The 24,284-nt window shown below is 38.4% G+C and overlaps 1 protein-coding gene across 1 annotated transcript; it reads right to left on the bottom strand.

Moving 5' to 3' along the window:
- Positions 1-465: 465 nt before the first annotated feature.
- LOC129123877 (kinesin-like protein KIF20A) lies at positions 466-24,029 on the bottom strand. The gene is made up of 18 exons (XM_077185692.1): positions 23,764-24,029; positions 22,525-22,599; positions 19,283-19,402; positions 18,239-18,377; positions 17,965-18,149; positions 14,640-14,736; positions 13,954-14,148; positions 13,758-13,869; positions 12,229-12,300; positions 10,609-10,755; positions 9,833-9,998; positions 8,290-8,460; positions 7,457-7,596; positions 5,770-5,935; positions 4,044-4,161; positions 3,887-3,954; positions 2,191-2,310; positions 466-1,007 (listed from the first exon to the last, which is right to left on the bottom strand). The coding sequence occupies exons 1-18, from the start codon at positions 23,893-23,895 to the stop codon at positions 765-767; spliced, it is 2,466 nt and encodes an 821-aa protein (XP_077041807.1). The 5' UTR covers positions 23,896-24,029; the 3' UTR covers positions 466-764.
- Between the last annotated feature and the right edge of the window lie 255 nt (positions 24,030-24,284).

Genomic DNA, 24,284 nt, shown 5'->3' on the forward strand with positions numbered 1-24,284 from the left:
TCACTGTCATTATTTGGGCTCTAATTTCATGATCTTTTCTTATCTTGGTTTTGCTGATTTGTAAAATGAAGAGTCAGAGCTGAATTTAGCAATGAAAAATTTTATTAAATACATGTTTCAAAGTTTAATCCATATTCCTAGTGGAAATTCAAATTTTATTTAAAGAAATTTCTTTGCAAAGCCAAGTTAGCTGAAAAATAGCAAGGAGCCAGATCAGATTTCATTTCATCACCTTCTTTAGCAGTTTGCTTAGAAGCAAGTCTCCAGGTCAAAACCAGAATATTAACTGAAGAACCATGCTATTTTAACTACTTAGGATTAAGTTTACAATCCATCTGATTTCTAGGAATCAACCATGATATAAAATAACTTAAAAAGATAATGAACAGCAGATGAGGGACATCCCACTTTGCATGAACCACACATCTGTTGTACTGCACTAAAGACACAGATTCTTACACACATTTATCAGTACAGAAGACCATGATAGCAGTTACTCCAGAATTAAAATATATATATTTCTCAAATCACATCCCTATATCAACAGTAAAAGCACATGTCTAGACTCATACTTTTATAGCTCTAAATTCAACCCTGATTCAATTAAAGTTCTGTATTAAACATTTTTCTCCATCAACATGACAGTGAAGATGGCATCTAAGAGTGAGAAAGAGCGACCAACAGTTTAAGATTAATAAAGAAGCCTAGTAACTTCACACTTTGATTTATCAAATGTTATTCTTTTGCTTTATGAAGCAACTTACTTATTTTCTTGAATAGGGTAAAGCCTCTTCATACTTCCCCCAGCCTTTACCAAGAGGTGTACTAGCAGTGGATGCTACTGTGGATTTCAGGTTAGCCAGCAAACCTCTCCTGGGTTTCTGTTTTGATTCCTCCGCAAAGAAATTCTTTTTCTGTTCTTCAAGCTCTTTTTGCAGGGAAGACACTGTTTCTTCAAGCTCAAGAACACGTTTAGCCCAGTTCTGAAGACTATCCATTTCTTGATCCTATGAGGATAAGGCTCTGTTAAGTATGTGAACACTCCATGGTCTCTCTCTCTTTCATGCAGTTAATTTTCTGGTTCACATTATTTTATTAAACCCATAAACACCCTTGTTATTGCAGTGTCATATGGCCATTCACTAGCCATTTCCTCTAAATTACAAAGTAATTAAAAACCCAGCAAACTACAGGGCCATACAATCTAGTTAGAGACCAACTCTGACTAAGAGGCTGATGCTAAAATGCTTTGCCACACTATGCAAAGAATTGATGCTGTTCTAGGAACCAGATAAAGGTAGCTTTCCTGCCTTGCAATTTCTGAAAGCAAAACTGGGCAAATCAAAACTCTCATAGCTTAAGTCTGCTTACCAGGACTGAGTAAATGCTTTGAGTGGGCAGAATACAGAGTGTTAAATACACCCTTTAATCTCTGTGGTTAGCAAAATCACCTTGCTATCAATAAGGGATAGGAAGGTAACTTCCAATTAAAAAGTTCAAGTCAAATAATTTTCAGTCTCAGATTTAAACTAAAAATATGCAGAAAGTAATCTAATGTTCAAAGAAAGACATCAGTAAGCAGTTATTATACCTGCAGATTACAAGTGAGACATAGATTCAAAGTGCCAAGAGTTGAAAAGTTTCATTTTTTTGTTTAGGACTCTAGTTGATATATCTGAGGTCAGATGCAGTCAAGGAAGTCCCTGCTTTTGAAGGAAAGATGGCTATTTCTGTATTAAACAGTTTATCTGCCCATATATCAGTTTGGCCACTTCTGGCAGGACCATCCATATAAAGCCATAGATCCTTAGGCCTTATTGCAATGGCATTTGTGCACTGATACCTTGCTTGCCTCAGCAACATGCCTCATGATGAGTTCTAAGGAGTATTTTCTTTGCTTGACAAGAATTCATGGCATCTTCAGATGAGCAGGCTTTGTCAGCAGAGTTACCCCATTGACAGAGTCATTCACTTAAGTTGAAAAATGAGTTTTGTCTTACAAGATTCAGAGTCAAGTAGTGAAACACAAGGGCTCTGAGCTCATAATTCAGGAAGTTAGGCACAGAAAATTGCTAACATGAAAACAAATTGCTAATTTAACAGTGGTTTTATATGTAAAAATGTGCAGAAGCAGCCAGTACAACTATAGATACAAGCCATGTTAAAGTTGGTTTTAAATTATTGACTAACCTTGAGCATGATTGTGTGCTTCAGTTGACTGTTTTCTTCTGCCATTTTTCTGTAGCCTTCATTAGCTTCTAGCAGGGTTTCATTTAGTTTCTGTATTTTAAACTTCAGAGATTTTATAAGCTGAAAACAAAGCCCATACACATGGAAGTTCAGAACAGCATGTTTTACACTAATTTTGTTTATGACTAGAACAGTGCAAACTGCAAGATCAAAACAAGAAAGTCTGCTTCTCTCAACATCCTCTGTCCCAGCTCATCCTTTCAGGTGATAAAATGCAGCTGGAGCATTCAAAGACTGTTGAGTTGAAGCTACTGTGATTTACAGAGCTGCCAATCAAAGAACAGTAGCACAGACCAGGCTACATGTGGAACAGCCTGCTCCATTTCAGTAAGAGTGGTTAAAAGAACACTTTTGTCTCATTAATACTATTCACATTGGAGCACAGCTAGCACAGAAGGCCTCACCTTTCTGATGGGAAAATTAATTAATTAAGCCTAAGCCCCAATAGGCAAAAAATTCTGAAGCAGAAAAATAGATGTTAATAGATATTATTGTTAATTTACTTCTACAGAGTTGCTAAAAAAACTCACACCCTTAGCCCATTTAATGGCTGAATGGGAAGAAAAAAGTGGTGAATTACAAATCACACATGCACTGATCTTTGAGGCAAAGCAGCAGAAAGGCACTGACGGAATGAACTGGTTTAAACTATTCTCGCTTCAGTTATTGCCAGGAATCAATCTCATCATTCTAGCACTTTCTAGCCACACAAAACAATCAATAACTGTATCCTCACAACAAGCATAAAAGCCAAACTTTCACCAAAATTTGAAAGTGACATGGGAAAATAAAGTAGAGCTCTCAAAAACAGTGCAAAACAAATCCCACAGCCATAGCACAAGACATTAAACTTGGTAAGGAAAAAGTTATTTTTGGAGTATTCTTTCTTAATAGAAAGGGATTTAAGTTCACTTTCTATTTACATGGCTTATTAGAACCAGCTGGAACTATTTATCCAATCCCTACTCATATTTGATATTAGAGAAAGAAGCAACACTTACGTCTTCCCTTCTCCCCATATCCTCTTTAATCATGGGAAACAAACTGTATCTTTACAAGATCATCACTCAAGGAGTAGAATGAAAATGCATACTTAAAAATTATTGTTTTCCATAATTCCCACCTCTATATGGTACTCAGAGCACAGCGATCTTGTTTGAAGAACAGAGATATTCACCTTTACTTAAGTTTAGGGTGATAGTGGAGTTGAGTACTTCCAGAAAGGACTGCTTTAAGGCATTATTTTTTATTTTAGATCTAAAATTTAAACTATTGCCAGGTTCTGTAACTGTTCCCCTATGCAGAAGCAGGCAGCATTTCAGGAAGGAAAGCTCTGAGGTCATGGCAGCAATATTTACAATGAATTCCAGCACAAAACTAAACATACTTCCTTACTTCCAACTCACACCACATTCACCAAGACTTGTTACAGTAGCAAATGGTTGTATAGACCAGAATAAAGCCAGAACAGTCTCTGGCAAAAGTCATCCACAACTGAGCAAGGGCTTTTTTTGGATAACCTCAATGCCCATTTGCAGGAATCTTCATGCTTTTGTCTACAATGCACATCTTTAAGCATTGAACCATGATAGAGTTCACAATCTTTATCCCCAGAAAAATACTAAGCAGGAGCTACCTCTTCCTTCTCTTCACATTGTTTCTGCAATCCTTCATTGGCTCTCTTCAACGTGCTGTCCATAAGATCTATAAGAAAAAGAAGGCAAAAGAAAAGTTTGTTTATACACATTACCAGGAGTAAATTGAACTTTGAATACCCCAGATTACATTCCTACCTCGTTCCATGTTATTTTCAGAAGTCGGAATATCCAAGCTCAGGCTTCCCAGAGCCAACAGCCTCCCTGACTGCTCATCAAGTTGCCTTTCCAATTGCAGTATTTTCCTCTCTCTATCCTGAAAAAAAATAAGGGCATATGGTCGAATTTGTCTGCATTTCTGCTTGATCCGATGCATTAGTGCACATCCTTCAATTATACCACACACGTGTAATTTTAAATTATTTCACAGGTTATGGTTAGGAAATCACAGTAAGGGATAACACTCAGGTCACAAAGACATCTAGGAGGAAGTTTCTTTGCAAAGGAGTCAACTCTTCCAGTCTGAGCATTTTCATACGATATTAAAAGTAACCATATGGCAGAAAGGAAACTTTAGCATGTCTGTGCTAAACATTGTTGCAAGTTAGCTTGCTAACTAAGGAAAAAAAAATACTTCACAGAGCTACATTTTAATCTCAAATCCTTTCCCAGTATCTGTCAGATTGCTGGTGGGGTATTTCAGAATGAGAAATCAAAAAAGTGGCATCATCAAGAAAAGTTATTCATCTAATTCTGGTTTTCTGAAGCTGCCCACTCAGATTCATGCTGTTCTCTTCTTTTGTCAGCTAACCCTTCTACATCTCAGGGATTTCAGTAGTTTCTTATCTGACTTGCTACCAAAAGCATCTTGCTCTTTGAATTTTCCCTTATGCAGCCTCTTGGCCAGTATAAGAGCACTATTAAAACTCTTTTTGTCCACTGTAACATAGTGTATAGCTAGGATTTGACTGAACACAGAAACAGAGTCCAAGTGAGGAAAAGAGATAAATTTGAAGGAGATGGAAAAACATAGGCCATTACATAATATGGTGTTGCTTGTCAGCACCTGAATGGAGAGCTGTAAAAGCAGAAATATTTCTATACCACAATCTACAAGAGAAACCCACTTCTCAGTTCTTGAAAGGAACCTGTCTATCCATAGAGTGTGATGGCTTATCAGTTCCAGAACAGGGGAGTGCAGTGAGAAAGCTCCTCTAGTGGGCATCACAGCTGTTCTATTCTTCCACTAAAACCTTCTGAAAACAAGACCCACAGGGCCCATCTGCTGCCTGGATGCACTTAACCATCTATGCAGAGGTTAGAAAACTGAGTTGCTCATAGCTAACCTGGCTGCATTGCAAAAGGAGTAGCAACTCACTGATGCCAACCCTGAGCAATTCTATGTTTGAGTACATTCAGGAGATTCAGTTCTCTCCTGCATGACGTTGGATTTTTCATGGGTTTCTCATCCCACAACCCTCCCACCACCTCCAGACCAGTTATAATTAAAATAGCTATCCTGTAACAAATTCCCCATCACCATCTCAGAGTAGCATTGTAATCTACATCCTATGATGCCAAAGATCTCTAGAAAGCCAGACTCCTGTATACATCACTTCCCTGGGTGTTCCAGTCACTGCACCTTTATCACATTGCACCTTTATCACAAAGATAAAGATTACTTGGATTTAACTGAACTGTGCCCTCAAAAATCAAGAGGTTTAGGTGCTGCACTATAGGTGGTACCAGACAAAAAGACATCTGTATGCTTATGGTGAGCACTGAACACAGAACAGCAAGGCTGAACTGCTAGTTATTTTCCTTGTTTAGTGTTATATCCAAAATCCCAGAGTGATTCTGTTAAAGAAAAGCAAAATTTACAGTTAAGAAGCTAGAGCATACTTTAATAGCAGTCAAGTCATACCTCAACTTTCTCTTGTTCAGCTAGAAATTCCTCTATGGGGACATAATGCTCTTCAATTTGTTCCATTGCACACATATATGCATGTTTCTTAATGGCTTCTTTATACATTTCAAATTTGCTCTCGAGTTTTTCTTCATAGCTGTCTTTCATGTCTTCCAAGCGGTTGCTGAAGAGAACATGGTGGTTATGTATAATATAACTTAGTTATGTAAAATATAACTAACTTTGCATTCTAGCTAGTGCATTTGACTACATGTATTCAACTGAGAATATTCAAGTTATCTCTCTAATCAGAAATAGTGAAACAAAAAGACAAAAATGCACTTTTTTTCATTTTAATCTAAATGATCCTACAGACTTGCACCAAAGTGTAACTTCTACTTGGCATATACCAAAGAAATGCTATAGAAGAACACACAGTTAACAGAAAAAAAATTATAGAAATCAAGAAAATCTACCAACATACAGCAACAGAAGTGACTACACCCATTTAGATGTTATATTTGAAACATGCATCCTGGGGCCATCTTTCAATTTGGTTTTGGTTGGTTTTTCTTTTTTTCCACTTAAGATAAATGCCAAATCCATTTTCATAGAATCGGAAAATGGCCTGGGTTGGGAGGCACCTTAAAGATCATCTAATTCTCACATCCCTATCGTGGGATCTCACATCACTATCATGGGGAGGGACACTTTTCACTAAACCTTTCCAACATGTCCTTCAAACACTTTCAGGAATGGGGCACCCACAACTTCTCTAGGCAACCTGTTCCAGTCCCTCATCACACTCACAGTAAAGAATTTTTTCATAGCAACCAAGCTAAACCAACTCTCACAGTTTGAATTCACTCCCTCTTCTCCTGTCACTACATACTCTTGTGAGAAGTCCCTCCCCATCTATTATTTCAATACTTCCCACATTACTGTCAAAATTTAAAAACATGCCCCATCAATGATGCAGAAAATCACCTCAGAGAAAAAGCATCAATGCTAATTCATCTGTTTGGCCAAAGAACACCAAACAATTTTAAAGCTAGTGCAGGGGTTAAACCATAGTGTGCTCAGCTGGCAACTTGGTGTTAGTTTTTTAAACAATTCAAACAGCAGGAAACTGATTTAAAGAAGAGTTAAGAGGAAGTGAACTCAACTTGAGGAATCTGGACTTGAAAAAAAAATTCCTAAATTAACATCAATGCAGGGTTCATAATTCATAAGATAATTCATAAAGGCACAGTAATAGATAGTAAACTAACAGTGGCTCATAAGTCATGCAGAGCAGCTCAAAAGAGCCATGAGTCAAACTACCTTAAGCACATGCATGCATATTAACATAACAGAGTGTGTTTTGGAAAAATAGCCTCAGTGGGATACCTGTAGCAATCTTCCACATCTGCTAAGTAGCAATAACAAGCCAGGACAGGCTCCAGTAATTACACATTCAGCAGAGGAAAGTTGAAGAGAAAACAGCATTACTTTTTCACTGTAAATGGGAAGAGGCTGTTCTGAACAAGTTTAATGCTCTTTCTTCCCTTTCCTTCTGAGGTTTTGAAATTGTGCAGCCCTGTCTTCTCTAAATAACACCAGCAGAAATGTCCTGAATATACACCTGTATGTACACACATCCACACGTGTGCATTGACACCCATGGAACCCTTTCAGTCTCAAAGCAGGCTGCAATGGGACTTGCCTCCAGGCTTCCTCTGTTTCCAGCAGCTGTCGAAACATTGCTTCTGCCATCTCTTTACGGATCTTCACCTCCAGAAGGAGCTTACTTCGCCTTTCTGCAGCTACCTTCTCCTTTAAGTCCTCTGCAGCTTTCAAGAGCTCCTAAATTTAAAATATTTCACTTCAAAAACCAACACTGAAATGCATATTGACATGCATCTCAAAATATTCATACAGGCAGACATCCACAGAGGGTACATTTACAAACTAATGTTTTTTGAGGGTCTGCACCAAAGTTTAAATATTTTCAAATATAAATTTCTACTGCAAATACATCCTGTATTTGCAGTAGACAAAGTGGACATCTTGATGGTGTCCACTATCAAAAAGTTCACTTCTGTTTTGGCATTTAAATATTCGTTTGTACAGCATAACAACATAAAACCTATTTGATTTTTACAAATCAAGATTTGTACTTTGATTTGACACTTGATTGCTATTAGATTGTTTATCTTTGTTTTTGAAATGCTGCATCTTAACTTGTTACTGCTGTTTCAAAAAAAAACGCACAAAAAACTAAATTATGTTATTTTAAAGATATGTACTGCTTCCTTAGTCTTCTTGTTGGGCAATCAGTTGAATTCCAAATTTAGCACTTGACCTAACTAGAAAGCCACAGGACATCCTTCCACAGCTACACTGAACTAGGCCACTCAAAGTCTAGTCAGTCTGACACTGAACAGAAACTTAAACTTCCCATTTGATGCAGCTTTCAGCACATCTCTTATGCTAAAACAATATTAGAACTAACAGAAGTGCTTTCTTGGGTGCAGTTCTAAGTAGACATGCATTTACCTCATGACTCAGAATGGTGATGTCCACTTCCTCTTCTGCAGAGGTTTCAGTACTGTCAGCAAAGTCATCTACAGATGTGTTAGCATCAAAGTGCATCATAGGTTTGCCATCACCTCCAACTAGCTTTGGTGGAAAATAACCAAAATTTTTGGGCAGGATTGTCTGGATAACCTGAAAAATCCAGAGATTATTTACTAATGCTGTCAATATTGTAGGTATCAGGATACCAGGAAGAAGTAGCATGAATGCATTGTTGTGTTTACACAATATTTTATGATTACATGAATGTCAACAAAAGCTTACATGCCTTTTAGCAGAAAAAAGAAGAATCCATCAATGTAACATGATTCTTACATGAACATAAGACTTAAGTACTCTAAAAAGAGTGAAAATAGAAATATTATCTGCTAGCAAACTTAGCATACTTGTCTAGACAGGTGGTTTCTCTTCCCCTAAAATATAAGGGTTTTGGTGTAGTTTCCTGCAAAGTTAATGAAAAGCAGAAAATCCCTGCAACATTGCTCCTTCCTGAAACAACATGACTAAGAGTCAGAAATTCATGTTATTTACATAAAGACTTTAAGTAACTATGCCATAGGACAGCATATCAGAGAAGTTTTTCTCCACAGTACACACTTATAACAAAAGTCACACCTGAAGAGAATTAGAATGATCTTCCTCTCTGAGATCATATTAGACATACTAATACAGATTTGTTACAACATGACAGAAATCATCTGTGGCTCCAGACTAAAAAATTACTTTATTTCTGCCATGAAACACAGCATAGCCCACCATCCCACTCCCTGCAAGAAGAAGCTTCAGGGAACTTTAATGAGGTTAAGGACAAACATCAACCCCAAGTCCTGAATTTAGGGGGAGATTGAGACAGAGAGCAGAATGAGGCCCCCATATTCCAGGAGGAAACGGCCATTGACCTCCTGCAGCACAAAGACACACACAAGTCTATGTGGCTGGATGGGATCCACCTAAGAGTATTGAAGAAGATGGAGGAAAAGCTTGCCAAGACACTTCTTTATTATTAATTATTGGCATTAATTACTTACTTTAGCCAAATAGGAGCAATGCACTTGGAAAATATCTCATTTAGACTACAGAAGATGATGATACTTTTACCACCACCAACTGTCCAAGAAGTTGTTAACAACTCATCTTGTGCAACAGATGTTTAACTGCACCCAGGTTAAGTAATACATGAAAACTTCAAATTGAAATCCTGCATTTGCTCAACTATATGGTATAAATCAGTCATATCTGACAGTGCCCTGTGCTTTGCACAGAACATCAGTGGTGTAGAACTGAACAGTCAGACAGCTGCAGTTGTCTTAACTTCTTCTCACAAATAGGTTTGAAGATGGGCAAGGCTACTAGGAGCCTTTTAGAGGGAGGCCACGTGCAGAAGAACTAATATGAATAATCAAGAATCCAAATCACACTAAAATCCATGCAACCTGATAATTTCACAAATCACGACAAACAAAAAAAAATGCAGAATAGCAGAAAAAAGTAGATATACTCTTACCTGTCTGGCTAGAGCTGAAAATTTCATTACATGCAGTGTTTCATCATATGTGGAAGTATGCTGATTGATGTTTACAATCATACAAGCTTTGCCTTTCCCACAGAAAAATGGCTGAAACAGACGAGTCAGCTTACTCTCTCTGAATGGAATATAGCTTGGCTTCATCCTCAGGGAGGGAAAAAATTAAAATTAAACTGTGGGAAAAAATTATATTGTGGGCTATTGTAGCTCACATTAATTCTGCTTCTCCTTTTCAGGAAAGGCATCCAGTAGGATGCTCATATTTAAGCCTAAGGGATTTTACATCAAAGAGCAACATCTTTGCTGGATTTCATAGGCTTTCTAACAAACTGAACTATTTAAAAGTAAAAGTAGCATGGTGTCTGCATCACAGTTTCCTATTGTTCCAAAGCAGATAGTGGAACAAGCTAAAATCTAAGTACAGGTCATCTATCAGCTGCCTGATGAATATACCTGTATAATTTGCAGGTGGATGTGAAGATGACAAAACTGAAGCTTTGTACACAAAGTGTATTGTTCATATATATACACTAAAAAAATGTTGACACTTCACTGCAAATTACCTTTTTTTGCTCTCCGCAAACACCAGTTATGGAGAGACGGTTCTTTGCAGGTATTACAGTGACATCCTAATAAAGAAGACTTAAAAGATTTCGTAGGTCTCCAATTTTCTCTGTGCAAACTGCTTGCAGAAATACAAGGGGATACTTAGTGTTTCCACCTAAAACTGAGCATGTAAATAACTTGTCACTTACTTTGGGTTTTGATTTTGCTTCAGTGCTGCAATGCACTTTCCAAGGATGTGAAGAGAATTATTAATATTTCCTGCTTCTTTTAGTCTGTCTCCAAAGACATGTGTTTTATTACACCTCTCTGAACCAGCCAAGTCACAGAAGGACAACCTGCATGAAAGAGTTATCCAGAACACACACATGAAGTCCTTCTCAGCTCACCTTAGAGCTCTTTGCTTGGCTATAGAATTATTTGCTGCTAAACTCAGGCCACTGAATTGTCCCTCATGGCACTATAGGTTACAATCAGAAAATCAGCCTGGATAATCAAGGAATTCAATAAATTTTACTTTATATTAGGAAAGCTGTTGAAATACAGGAAGTTCTGGAAGTTGGATAATTTATGTGACCATACCATTACGCATAAATAACTTATTTAAATAATTTGTAAGACCATAACCTTTCATACAGCTAAAGTAAGTCCTATACAAATCATTAAGGCACCTATTTCAAATGTATGAAAACCTTATGTTCTTTATCCTTTCCAGCACAAGATGAAAAGCTTTTTTCTTCCTTAAGCAACATACAAACTCTGTCATTCACCTAACAGCTGCTGCAAGTTTTGCCAGGGGGATACACTATGACAGAGAACAGCAAAAAAAAAACCAAAACAGATGCAGTCATTTTCTCAAGTTATCTTTTCTTAAGAGTATTTATCACTGTAACATCTGACATTTAAATGTGTTACCTCACAGTGAAGTATATTTATTACCATCCCTGCTCAGCAGAGTCAAGGGAGAAAGCAGTAGGAGCTAGGACTGAACTAAAACATTCTGTTACAGGCTGTCTGTATCAATTTTTCTCTATCAAGCTAAATTAATCAGAAGAAAGACAGACACACCATCCCAAAAAAAGCTATCTTCTGGCCTTCAGGCCAGAAGATAAGGCTGCTTCCCCTAAACCAGGAAAGAGCAGAGACTTAAGTGTAAGGACTTAACACTGCTCTCACAGGATGCACTTACATTGGAATTTTACATTAATGAGAACAGTTTTCAAGCAAATCATTTGATGGTCCCTTTCTTACTGTACATTGGACCATGGAACAGTCTGAGATCATGCCACCAGAATTCTTTTAGGATGAAAGATTTTCATTTACATTCTAGGAGCACACTAAATGTGTTGTCACAAACATTTGACCCATGAAGTTTAGTCTGGTCCCAGGGCAGAAAGACAGATTGGCACAGCTTGGCCCTTCAGCAGCAACTGCTGCCCTCCAGCTGCAGAGATCACCCTCTATCAGCCAGACACTTCAACTCTGCTTACCAGGACATATCATCTGGTGCTGCATGGTCTTACTCTGCCACCACCTCCCCATTATGTGAGAAAAGACACATTTTCCTCAATTTACACACTACTGACAGAGCTGCTCCAGCAAAACCTTAGAGTAAGAGACAGGAAAACACTTTTGTGCTTGTCCCTGTTGAGCTTCCAGTCAGCTTATGTGCTCAGTGGAGTTCTGATTTCCTCCTCAACTCTCAGAGAATTTGTTTATTATTAAAAAGTTCAGCAGTTTGGCATGCTTACACCTTAATAATTTTTCCAAAATATTTACATTGCTGGTAATCACATGAAGCATTCACTTACTCTGACACTCCAAGAACACGAGGCTGATGCTCATCAGTTAGCTTGAGTAGCCTGATGGAAAATATACTGTGACTGGAATGGAAAAAAGCTCTTTTTAATAGTCAGTTACGAAAATTAAGCAGTCATTGAAGCAAAGTAAAATTTGTATGCTACAGAAAGCTCAGTGGTGAGAGAGGACAAGAATTAATTCACTAGTTATCTTGGTATATTAGTTACTTTTGCAATGCATTCATTCAGCAGCAAAAAAAGCTTTATTTTATGACTTTCTATTTCTTTTTGCACAGGAAAAAGAAAAATACCACATAAAGTCTACAATCTGTCTTGGAGAAAAACACCCAGCCAGTTCACTAAAGTCTACTGGTCAAAAGAAGAGTGGACATGTAGCTACTTCATATAGAAAACCTTTGGCAGTACCTGAATTCAGCAAATCTGAAGGATTAACTTAGAAACAAATGGTAGGGAGAAGGGAATAAGTTAAAGTTTTACAGTCCTGTAATTTTGCCTACTTCAATATGCACAGTTACTTGTTTGGTTTTAAAATAAATCTGTTTTCCAGAAAGGTTGAGTTTGTAACACTTGAAAATCCAGTAACTCTGGTTTAGAAAACAATCTAGACAGGCAGTAGGGCATGCTGTGTGAAACCAAAGAGAAAAGTCACAAAACCAGAAGTGCCCAGTTTCTCTGATTCATCAGGAAGCACAACTCACAAACTTCTTTAGCATATTTCTCAAGCAGTGGGCATTCTAGGCATAAAACTCTGTAAGAAGAGCATGAACTTTAACAGCAGCTGTCTTTAGCTAACACAGAACAAAATAACTCTTTTTACAGAAAAAAGCAGGCTTAGTAACACTATGATTGTATTAGCTAAAAATAAAACACAACCCTTCCACACTTAAAGGACAAATTATTAAGAGGTCATTAAAATCAAGAAAGGAGGCACTTTCAATAGAAATTATACAACCTCCTCTATTTCCTCTTGCTCCATCAAAAGCCAGTTTCTCCCTGACCTCTGTCCAGAGCTGGATAAAAAGGTAGGGGTTTAATTCTTAAGATACCAAGTATGCTCAGCTTGAACACAGCAATCGAAAAGCATCTAGAAAATCCAGCAGCACTGCAAGACACCACATGATCTGATCCTTCCTCTATCCCCCAGTGGCAGGTTCCAGGTTTCCAAGAATTATACTGCCAGTTATGAAAAATTAACCAGCTTTTCCTTCAGCATCCTCACACATCCATTCTCACTCAGCACCACTAGCATTTGCCAAGATGCATAGCCCTGTTGGCACTCAAAAATGAACATGATTTGATCTTTTTGGTTGTCCAAAGACATGAATAGCAACCCAAGTGTAGCTACTACTAGTCACAGAATCTCTCCTGGTTTTATTTCAGAGAGAATTTGATAACAAAAGCAGAATAATCAAGTGATGTATTAAACCATTATTGAAGGGTGATTCATTTCACACATATTCTAAAGTGCCCTCCCTTCCCATCAAAAGGGACAGAGTATGCTTATAATTAGAGGAACAAACCTTCTACTTGATTGCTCATTCATTCTAGTACAGGCAAAGCTTCGGTTCTTGTTTCCTATTTTTAGTAGTCTGCAGCCTTCTTCAGTGCTCTGAACATTAATCCACTTTAAATCTGCAAAAAGAGATCTTTTACATACATTTCTGATCATCAGAGAAATTCTGTGCAACTGCCCAGGCCACAAAACAGTATTATTACCTTTAATGTAACAATTTCCTCCTTGATCCTCACAAATCCTTAAAACTCTGCGCCTTTGAGGTTTTGATGTAGATAAAATACTCAATAGGTCGTACACATATTCATTGTAAATTTCACAAAAGGAAATCCACACAGATGCTTGTGTTCTTTGCTGCATATTGGTCTTATGAATGTCAAGTGGAACCAAGTTCTTCTCTGCTAACCCAAAACAGAGGAAGAGTTCAAAGATCAACTCATTGAGAGAGTTTAAATCAGTATATAGAATCTTCTAAAAGGACCTATAGAACCTGCTAAAGGAGAAGGCTTAAATTCATCTGTGTTGTACAATTAAATACACATGGATAACTTCAGCTTTATCCAAAAATGTCCAGACTTCTCAGCAGTCATCTGTTACAAGAATATGCCCAAGTTCTAAGATGATGGCCTTGCTTTATCACAGACTTCCAGCAGTTTATACATTTTATTTGCAAAACTAAGTCTCCCTCTTCCCCCCAAAAGGAGTGAAATTATCAAAATACTTTTATATAGTTGCCCTTTCTCCAGAGGAAGACAAAAATTTGGTTAAAACCTATATATATTTACTTTGCAGTACAGTATAAGGATTTTTTTATCCACTGGTAATAACCCACTCATATTTCTTAATTCATGTTATGTTTTTCCCCACACATGACAGTTTTCCACTTTACCTAGGGAGTTAGAAGGGTAATTGTCTGAAGTACAGGTAGAAGAGTCCAACTTCACATCACAGAAATTTGTTATTGTATTTGAGATACTCTCTGTCTCCTTGAGAAAATAAGAGACTATTAAACCCACATGAACAGATGATGAGAAAAGCAGAAGTTTAAAATGACAGCAATTCCAGTACTTGAGATTTAAATATTGAAGTGATATTAAGTGTTAGGCCACCCTTACTCTGGCTGAAAGTAAAATGTATTTAATAGTACTGAACTATAATCAATAACTGCTCTTTCCACCACATAAATTATTGCTTGCTCCTACTCCCAGCAACCAGTTTCAGTGGCCAGTTGCTGCTAACACTGGAGACTTAACTTCAGAGTCCTAGGAGAAAAAGGATTCTGTCAGACTGCAACAGCTCAGAGTGCCTTTATGAGCCATTGTCCAAATCTGAGCAGTGCTTCAGTCATCCAAAAGAACTGGAGAAGTTTCCTCCATGAGTACTGCCAAGGTGGTAGGACTTAAGTTATCACAAACCAACATGCTATGTTGCTTTAATTCAGACTGAACTAAAAGGCCATGAAATACAGACAACAGCATAGTTTCTTTAAATACACACATTTGCTGAATTTCTTTACACCAACAGATCTGTTTTAAATCTGCCAAGATTGACCAAAGCACAGCCTTGAAGTTACGGCTGGAAAAGCTAATGTAACAAAGTAGGAACTCCCACTAGAGCCCAGCATCTCTACATACTACCCCTCTCTCCATATTTCATAGGGTCCTATAAATCAGGACATTCACCCTGATTTCTCTTTCCTGACAGAGGATCATCCTGCAGTAGGAGGGAACAGATCCAGAGAAGCAAACCCTAGTGTTAGAGTAATTCAAATGCAGCACTAACTTGATCATGGATTGGCTGCTGATGCCAATGTTACCCACTTGGTACACCCAAACCACAATTCTTACAAACAGAGAGGCACAACACCATACTTTGAGGTCTTCCATTTTAAAAATAAATAGCATAGAATAGAATTACAACAAAATCATACAAGTGACCATTTTGCAGAAGCTGCACTGTCTATATGATTGTTTCTTGAGTATTAGAAGCCTAACCACAGCAGGGGTTCTCTTCATTGTTTGTGAAGTGCCAAGCAGGATATGGGACTGACACACATGCATGTCAAAAATGCAGTGGAATTTAGAAAACCCAACCCCACATTACTTGTGCATGTGGTAAGTTTTCATAAAGGTATTGTGAGAAAACTGAGTGAATTAACTGTTGCTATACTACTTTTCAAGTGGAATACAGACAAGAGCATGAAGATGCTAAAAAACAAGTGGGAACAGGAACTGACATTGTTTGCCAACAACAGAAGCTGACATTTAATAGAAAATACAATAAACAGGTGGGAATAGGAATGCTCATAAAGCATCTTTTAATCCAGTAAAAACCAGTATTTAACCCCATGAAGAGAACCAGGAAAGGGAAGGAAGGGAGGGTAAGAACCATCCTAAGCAAGAGTTGTTGCAATACTGTAACAGTACTGCATACAGAATAGAAAGTAGGACATTAAGTGCTGCAGTAACTCAGAGCAGTTAAAACTGGGAGAATGAAAGGAACAGCAAGCTCTCTCTGTGAGATATGTAAACTGAGCCTGGGAAATGAGCCTACAGAAATCCATGTCAACCAAAGCCAAGCCCACCAAATCCTATCTGCTCTCAGATTACAGCAGAGGGAGCATCCAAACAGTGATGCAATTCATTCATAAGCTATCAGAACTGGGGATGGTTGAGCTACCTCTATGGAAGCATTGTAACACACAAACAGGGTTCTGTCACGTAATAGTTTCCTGATTCAGCTTTACCTGTCCTTCTGATAGTGGAGTGTTGCTCTCTCTGCACTGCAGTGCATCAGCATCTAGACCACCTACTGCAACATTCAGTTACTAAGCTACAAGTAAGTCAGACTGTGACTTAACAGAATGAAATATTTTTATAGAGTTATCTTCAAAATAAGATATTGACCCTTTGTTCCAGACCCTGGGCTCCTGCCTGTTCCTCTTTTATGGAAGCTACAAGGCTGTAGCTTCCATAAAGTTTTTGAAGGTATTTACTTACTATCCTCCTAACCATCTCAACTTTTCTTTAAGATGCCCTCCTCCTCTATGTGCATACACACACTCAGAGACACTTTCAAAAGAAATAGGTAATCTTTCAAATCTTTTAGATTTTTCATCTGAGATGTTTCCTCAAGAGTTTACCAGACTCACAATAAACAAAATTTTGGGTTGCAGGATTTAAATTAAGCAACAAAATTTAATGTGAAAGTTAACATATGAATTTGAATCATAGAATGATATTTTTTCAGGGTTAACTGGAGTACTTAAACAAGGTTAGTGTTAAACACTACAGAAAAAAGAAAAACCAATCACTATTTCTGTACATCCCAGAATTAATTTAGAGTTGCTTTGAATGATAACCAGCTGAGCCTACTGCATCCTGGGATTAGATGCACAGAATCACAGTTCAGGGGAAAATGTCCTGAGCAAAAGGAATTTGACAGCAAACTGCAACTTGACTTAGAAGTATAAAATAGTCCCAAGTACATGGATGCCCACTTTCTGGTGAGGCAGTTTCTTACCATAGAAACAGAAATCACTAGATAATAAGAACAGGAGGGTTGCCACAGTAAAGACTTCTCTATTCTATCTACAGTCTTCAGAGACCAGCCTTAGTCATATAACTATCTCCTAAGGTAGAGAAGAATCCTTTTAGGACATTCATTCTGTGGCATCTCCCTTCACATGCTGAGTCAGAAAGCTTCACTGTGAAGTTCCATAAATCACAGGTTTATAAACTTTTTAATCTGCCTTAAGACTGTCTTCCACCAAAAGAGACTCTCCCTGCCTTCTTCACTGCCTCTGCTAAGACAGTGCCATCATCTCTCCTGAGCTAGTACAAGCATTTGAATGACTGCACCAAGATCCAGCCTGGGAACCCAACCTGCACAAAGAGCCACTTAACAAGAAGCAGGTTTTAGTTAGATCATGCAGCTCTCAGACTTTTCAAAGGCTACTGTCACCACAGTGTCAGAACTGCTCTCTCCAGAAGTTGAGATTTGGCTTTGTGATGGTTTTTGGTTTGAACTCTGTGCTGCAGAAAGTTCTTCCAGTTTACCCTGAGCTCCAAGACCAGCCAATTGCCTTATTATTCCAAAATTCACCAAGTATGCATACTGTAGATTTTAACATATATAAAGAATCAATAGTGGAATAAAGACTTTTAAAACTTCCTTTCTTACAGAACAGCTTTAAGAAGCATTTGGTCACTGACCTCTTTCAGTGATGCAAGAATAGCAGTTTTTAAGGCTTCTTCTTGCTTAACTTGTTCATCTTCTAGTTTCTTAACATCATTGCTCAAATATGGTTTGAAGTTCATCTTCAGGTAATGTCTTCCTCTTATGTGGTTAAAAATCACATCAAGTGAGCGAGGTAAAATACCAAGATCTTTTGAAGTCCCTTAAAAATATTAAAAAACTAAGTGTAAACATTCATGTAAGCTTGTCATTGGCTTTGACTCGGGTTTTACACATGCAAATATTTTATACCTTGGATAGTGAATGTCTTGCCTGCATTTGTAACTCCATAAGTAAATACCAGTCCATTCACTCCATTAATATATGCTCTTATGATATCTTTCATTGAGCCTTCAAAAAATTCACTCTGAGTAGTTTCTGGTCCAAAGACCTAGGATAAGGGAAAGAAAGAAAAAAGGAGTGACAAATGGCACAAAGAAGTTTAATAAGCCAAAATATTGAGTACTGATTGGACATGACTGATTTTTTCAGAACAAGCTGGGTAGGAGACACCAGCTTAATTTCCTGTCTTGCCTGAACCCTTCTGATTCAATGTTTTCTGTTGGGTTCTCACAGGATGCCTGCTTAATTCTGAGAGGCACTCAGGCTTGCACTCATTTTTGAATATTTTCCTACTCCTAAAATAAACTGCTCAGAATTCTATTGAGAACATGCTGTTCAGCATACATTTTCAAGAGCTCTGCTGGTGATGTGAAGCTCCCTCCTCATTCTTCACCAGTTAGCCACAATTGATGAGAAAAATCAGCATTACAATGGTCTAAATAACTCAATCTCTGGAACTGTTTATCTTTTGGCACTGTAAGAACAGAACTTCTTGCAGTAGGCAAAGCTACTGCAAGAAATTTGAAAGAAATTTGCTTTCAGAATAGAAGGTTTAAGCAGTTAAGCTGCTATTCTTTCAAAAGGAAGTTACTAAGTGACATGCTTACATAAATTCCTACAAACATAAGGTTTCTGAGATAAAAGCATCTGCAGGAACAGCAGAACTACAGTAAGTTTGTGTCTACAATATGTTTCTGTAGCATCTAATCAAAGGAAACCACAGACCTGCCAAAGAAGCTTCTTTGTCTCATCTAATAGGCACCTCCATGGTAATACAGCTTTCTTGACACCTTATCAGTAATTAATAAGCAGAGTTTTCAGGGTTTTTTTTTAAAAAAGGCAAGTACCACATGTAATTAAAAAAAATCATATTGCATGACATAATACAAAATTCAGCTTTCATTATAGTGAAAAAAAAAACCAAAATCAAAAATTTGAAATAATTTGGCCTACCTGAGAAAAGGTGAAACTGTGCACAGCATGACCAATCCCTCTTTCACTGTTTTTCATTGCAGAAGACTCTTTGGGTGCATTAAGAATTACTGTCTGTGCATCTTCAATAGTTACACAACCCTTAAAAAAACAAGACAAGGTAAACCAAAGCACAGCACAAAGTTAATCAGGAAGAAAGCTAATTAAAGGAAAAAAAAATGAACATCCCCTCCAACAACCCCCAAAAGCCAAGTGTCTTCATCCATTTACCAGAGCTACAAGAAGTGCCACAATTTACATTAAATGTTCAATTTACATTAAATTATCATCTCAAGGCATGTCACTACAGAGATATTCACTTCACATGAAAGCCAGAGTACAGACAAAGTCAAGGCAATCCTTTGGGGTTTTCTAAGAGGTAAAAACTTCTACTAGTATTCCTTCCAGCAACTTTTCCTTGGGAACACTTTCTAAACCCTTGTATTTTGTGACTGTGACTTGCACAATCACTACAAAAATAAAATTACATAGAAATCTGCTATTTTTCCCCATCAGTCATTTTCACTGTGAAACAGACTAGGAGCAGAATTAACAAAGTAAAGTTACCCTTTGATTGATAAATAGTGTTACCAGTACTGAAGGAAACTGAATTAGTTTCAAGTAATTTGATTGCTATCTCTCAATTAAGTAAAGGTGAAACACAATTACCAAACACTCACTAGCTTGAGAATTGTAGGCTGCAGTGTTGAAGGAAAATTTATTTTATACCAGATAGGCCACCAAAGATGCAAAGTGAACTCCCAGTATAGCATAACACTCATATAACAACTCCCATAACAATGTCTTGATGCATCATCTGAAAGGACTGATTGTAACTTAATCTGACATTTATGTTCAGAGACTGGCCAGAACTTCTAAGATCAATAATCCACGTGTGGTGTGTACATAGGAAGAACTGCTGCTCCTAGGAGCCTCAATTAACAAGTCTGATTATTAACTGATATAGAAGCTCTGTGCCAGTAATTAACTGGCAGAGACCTCACAGCAGCCCACAACTTGCTCACAAGGAAACAAAAATGGGCAGGCACTGATCTCTTCTCTCTGGTGACCAGTGACAAGACATGAAGGAATGGCCTGAAGTTGTCAGGGGAGGTTTAGGTTGGACATTAGAAAAAGGTTTTTCCCCCAGAGGATGGCTGCACACTGAACAGGCTCCCCAGAGAAGTGGTCACAGCACCAAGACTGACAGGGCTCAAGGAGCATTTGGACAATGCTCCCAGGCACACAGTGTGGCTCTTGGGGCTGTCCTGTGCCACAAGTTGAGCTTTGATGCTCCTTGCAGGTCTCCTCAAACCCAGCTTATTCTGTGATTCTGAGAAGCTCTAAGAAACTGCTTTCTGAATTCAGACCAATCACCTGCTCCCTGTGCCAGGCTCTGAACCTGTATAGTCTTTAACATTTCTCCCACATCAGCAGGGACAGGAGTGCTGTCAGATGTACTAAACCCCAGAGAGCTACAGAATAATCCAGGATGTGCAGCATGTGCCATCAGCTGCCACCAACCCCACAGAAGCCTGAGTAGAGGCCCAAAGCAGTGAGATCTGCAGAGATGGAAACCAGCTGGTAACAACTCACTCCACTTGTCTCCCCCAGCTAACCCTGCAGGTAAGTTGGCAGGAGCTGCACCATTTCTGGCACTGAACACATAATTTATATCCAAAAAACACAACTTCCTGCTTTCCCACAGGTGACTCTGGAGAATTGCTGACAGGAGTACAGAATTTCACCCAGAGCTCTCAAGCTTTACTTCCATAATTCATTATTTCTATAAGCATCAGCTGATCAGTTAACCTGTTGATTGTCTTTGTTTAAAGTACCAGCCTATAACTATAAGAAATAGGTTCTACTTTTTTTTTTTTGTGCTACAGATTTGGAACAAAGGTGCTTTCCTGAAAATTATGAATGGCAAGGAGGAATAAGACCTAAAAATTAAATTGATCTGTTTGATTTAACAATTAGGAAGTTGACTGTTTTGTGTGGGCTTCTTCCATTTGTTACCAAGCATTTTCTTCTTGGATTCAGGTGATAGTAAAGAAAGTAGTAAAGTATAGAAAACACTAAAAATGTTGAACACTAAATAGTAAAGTAAAGAAAACACTAAAAATGTTGAAGATCTTTCAATCATTCTATTTTTGGAGGCTGAGAAAAAAGCCTTAATCCCATGCAAAACAAATTCTACAGCTAAAAGGTTGGAAGTTCAACTATTTCAGCCTGAACTATATGAAAACAAAAAAAAAATTTGGACAAACTTCAACGTTCACTTTTTCCTCCCTGCTTTTAAGAAATGTCTTGCTCCAAAGAGGAATGCACTAAACAACTCCTGAAACAATTTGATTTTGCAAATCAATTTACACTTGGAGCCAGCTCAGACTGCAGAATTTACCAAACTGGAAGCACTGTGGAAGTACACACTATTCAAGGAGAGCTAAGAAACGGCAAAGGGAAGTCGGGGGCAAGGGAGGGGGGAAGAATTATCCAAGTGAAAACAATACAAAGGTTTCAACTCTGGTAGATCAAAAGCAAGAATGCATTTTTTAAAAGAAATTTGCAAGAAGCAAATAAGAACTAACACTAAATCTTTCTTAGAGCTCTTCAAGCTGACCTTTCCTCAATCAGACAGCCTGCAAAGACAAGGGCTAAGAGATATGATATAGAGATCTTGTCCTCCAAAGACAGCTAAAGGAATTCTTTGCATCAGTGATCACACTGAGGGAAAGGAGAGCACTTCTAAATGTTTGTACATGTGTGTGTATAAAACACTGAAGCACCCGAATCTGACAGTGTGGAGGTTACAGAAGATTTTTGACAGGCCAATCAAGAAGTCACCAGGATGAGGTAGGAGATTATTCAAGCATTTCAAAGAAGCTTAAAGGTCAGATATTCAAATTATGCCTAGAATTGCATAATCTCTTCCATGGAAAACTCTTTGGTATGTTGAGCACTACAGAGAGGTGACACCAATTTTTAAATAATGTACCCAGTGAAACTTTGAAGAGCTACAGGTGTGCACATCTATATCATACAAATTATTAAAAGTCATGGGGGTGAGAAAAAAAAAATATTGCATCTATCCAGATGCCAAATAATTCTACATAAGGGCAGTACATGGCTTATGCAAAAGAAAGTTCTGCCTTACAACACTTTGTGTTGTCCAGGGGAGGGGAAAAAAAAAAACCACGTTATTCCTTAGTTCTACAACATACCTGGGATTCATGGCTTTCAAGCTCTGCTATAGAAAAGGGCCTCACTCTCAAGAAGACTTTCAAAGGCTCATACACCTATTCAATAAAAAGAAGAAAGACACAAAACACAGTTATAATTGCCACTTTTTAAACAGAACAGCCCCAAATCATATCAGCATACCATCTGATACGGTGTTTCCTATTTTATATTAATGCCTTACGTTTTCCTTTCATGTCAAGCTCAGGCTCTAAGCTTTTATTTGCCTCTTTCCCTTCTACTGTCCTCAAGTAACCCTTCTTTTGTGTGCACCCCCTCCCCTCCCTTTAGCATTCTTTCACGACAAAAGCAGTATTTTGATTTTACAAGAGCACACTATCGGAGGCACGAACTGCAGTGCTTCCACCTTCTGGTCTCCCGCTGTACTGAATTCAAGCTGATTTATTCTAACAGCTGCTACCCAGCACTTTCATTTCCTACGGAGCATTAACCCCGAGTGACACATTCCTAGCCCCAAGAGACCTCTTCCTTGCCACCATCCAGGCACCAGACCCTCATCTTCCTCACAGTCACAAGCAGGAAACTGCTCTCAGTTGCTCAGGTGGCCTTTTCCATTCCCCAACCATTATAAAACAGCCTCCCCTCCCAGGTAAAGCACTGATAGCAGGGAGCATTTTAGAGGGATCCCAGCACTCCTTCCTTTCTCAAGGAATTTCTGTCTTCATTTTGGCAACCTTTCATTCAGCAGATGGATTTAATGAGCTCTCCACAGCCCTATCATGACCAGCACTAATCAGGCAAAGTGAAGTCACCTGAGGAAAAGTCACCCAGGAAACAGATCCCTCTAAAAAGGCAGAGCTGGGTATATTATCTTCTGCCTGAGCCCAGCAGAGCATTATAGATTTTTATTTCCAAGCACCCAATGAGCTTTCACATCAAGGATCCATGTATTTTTTAAAGCTTATTTAAAAGAACACTACAGTCTCACTACATTTAAATTGCAATTACTGAAGTCCTTTACTTTTTTTCTCAAAGTTTAGCACATCAGATGACATAGCATTGACCACGTGTCTGCATTTGGTGCAGGTTATGACCCGTGTGTAAGCAAAGAGAAATAAGCAGAAGAATCAAACACATCTCAGGGGAAGAGGAGTACAGCAGTTGTCACCAAAGAAACATTTATTAAAGCTTAAAAAAACCCCAAAATCCACCAAAAAACAACCCAGCATCAGCAGAATGCACCTTGTAAAACCAATGCACACCTGCTGTTCCTCTGTATTAGGCAATAGTGTTGACGCCAAGGGTGAAGATTTACCCTCTACACTCAGAAAAGAAACCGATTCCAACACATCACACACTTTCGTGGGAACACAGCTTTTCCCCTCATCAGCCATCGTTCTCTGCAGAGGAACTTAAAAGGAAAGAGGAAAGAAAAAAAAAAAAGCCCATCATTTTCTGAGAGAACGGACAAAAATACACGCGGAGCATAACAAGGATGGGGGCAGCTCGTATATAAACAAGCACTTCCGAAGAAAACAGGGCAATCTGGAGAAGTTTGGGGAGTACAACCTTTAAAAAAAAAAAAAAAAAACCACCTGGCAGGTTATACTAGGAAAAACACACAGGGGAAAGCCTCAGCTGGACACTGCTCTCATCCAGCTACAGCCCCCTCCCCGGCAGGCTCGACACTCGCAGGCACCGGGGCCAAGGGCCACCCCCGCTCCCGAGGCCGCCGAGCCCCGCTCCCGATCCCGGCTCCCATTCCCGGGAGCGCCCCCGGAGC

The sequence above is a fragment of the Agelaius phoeniceus genome, chromosome 1 (assembly GCF_051311805.1).
Source record: "Agelaius phoeniceus isolate bAgePho1 chromosome 1, bAgePho1.hap1, whole genome shotgun sequence".
In the NCBI taxonomy this organism is placed as follows: domain Eukaryota; kingdom Metazoa; phylum Chordata; class Aves; order Passeriformes; family Icteridae; genus Agelaius; species Agelaius phoeniceus.

What these genes read in the sequence shown, in the direction of transcription:
- LOC129123877 (XM_077185692.1), bottom strand. Translation starts at nt 23,895, where the DNA reads ATGGCTGATGAGGGGAAAAGCTGTGTTCCCACGAAAGTGTGTGATGTG. An exon ending in AATGAGCAATCAAGTAGAAG is followed by an intron (nt 12,301 to 13,757) that starts GTTTGTTCCTCT and finishes TTTCCATTCCAG; the next exon opens with TCACAGTATATTTTCCATCA. An exon ending in TCACCATTCTGAGTCATGAG is followed by an intron (nt 7,597 to 8,289) that starts GTAAATGCATGT and finishes TTTTAAATTTAG; the next exon opens with GAGCTCTTGAAAGCTGCAGA.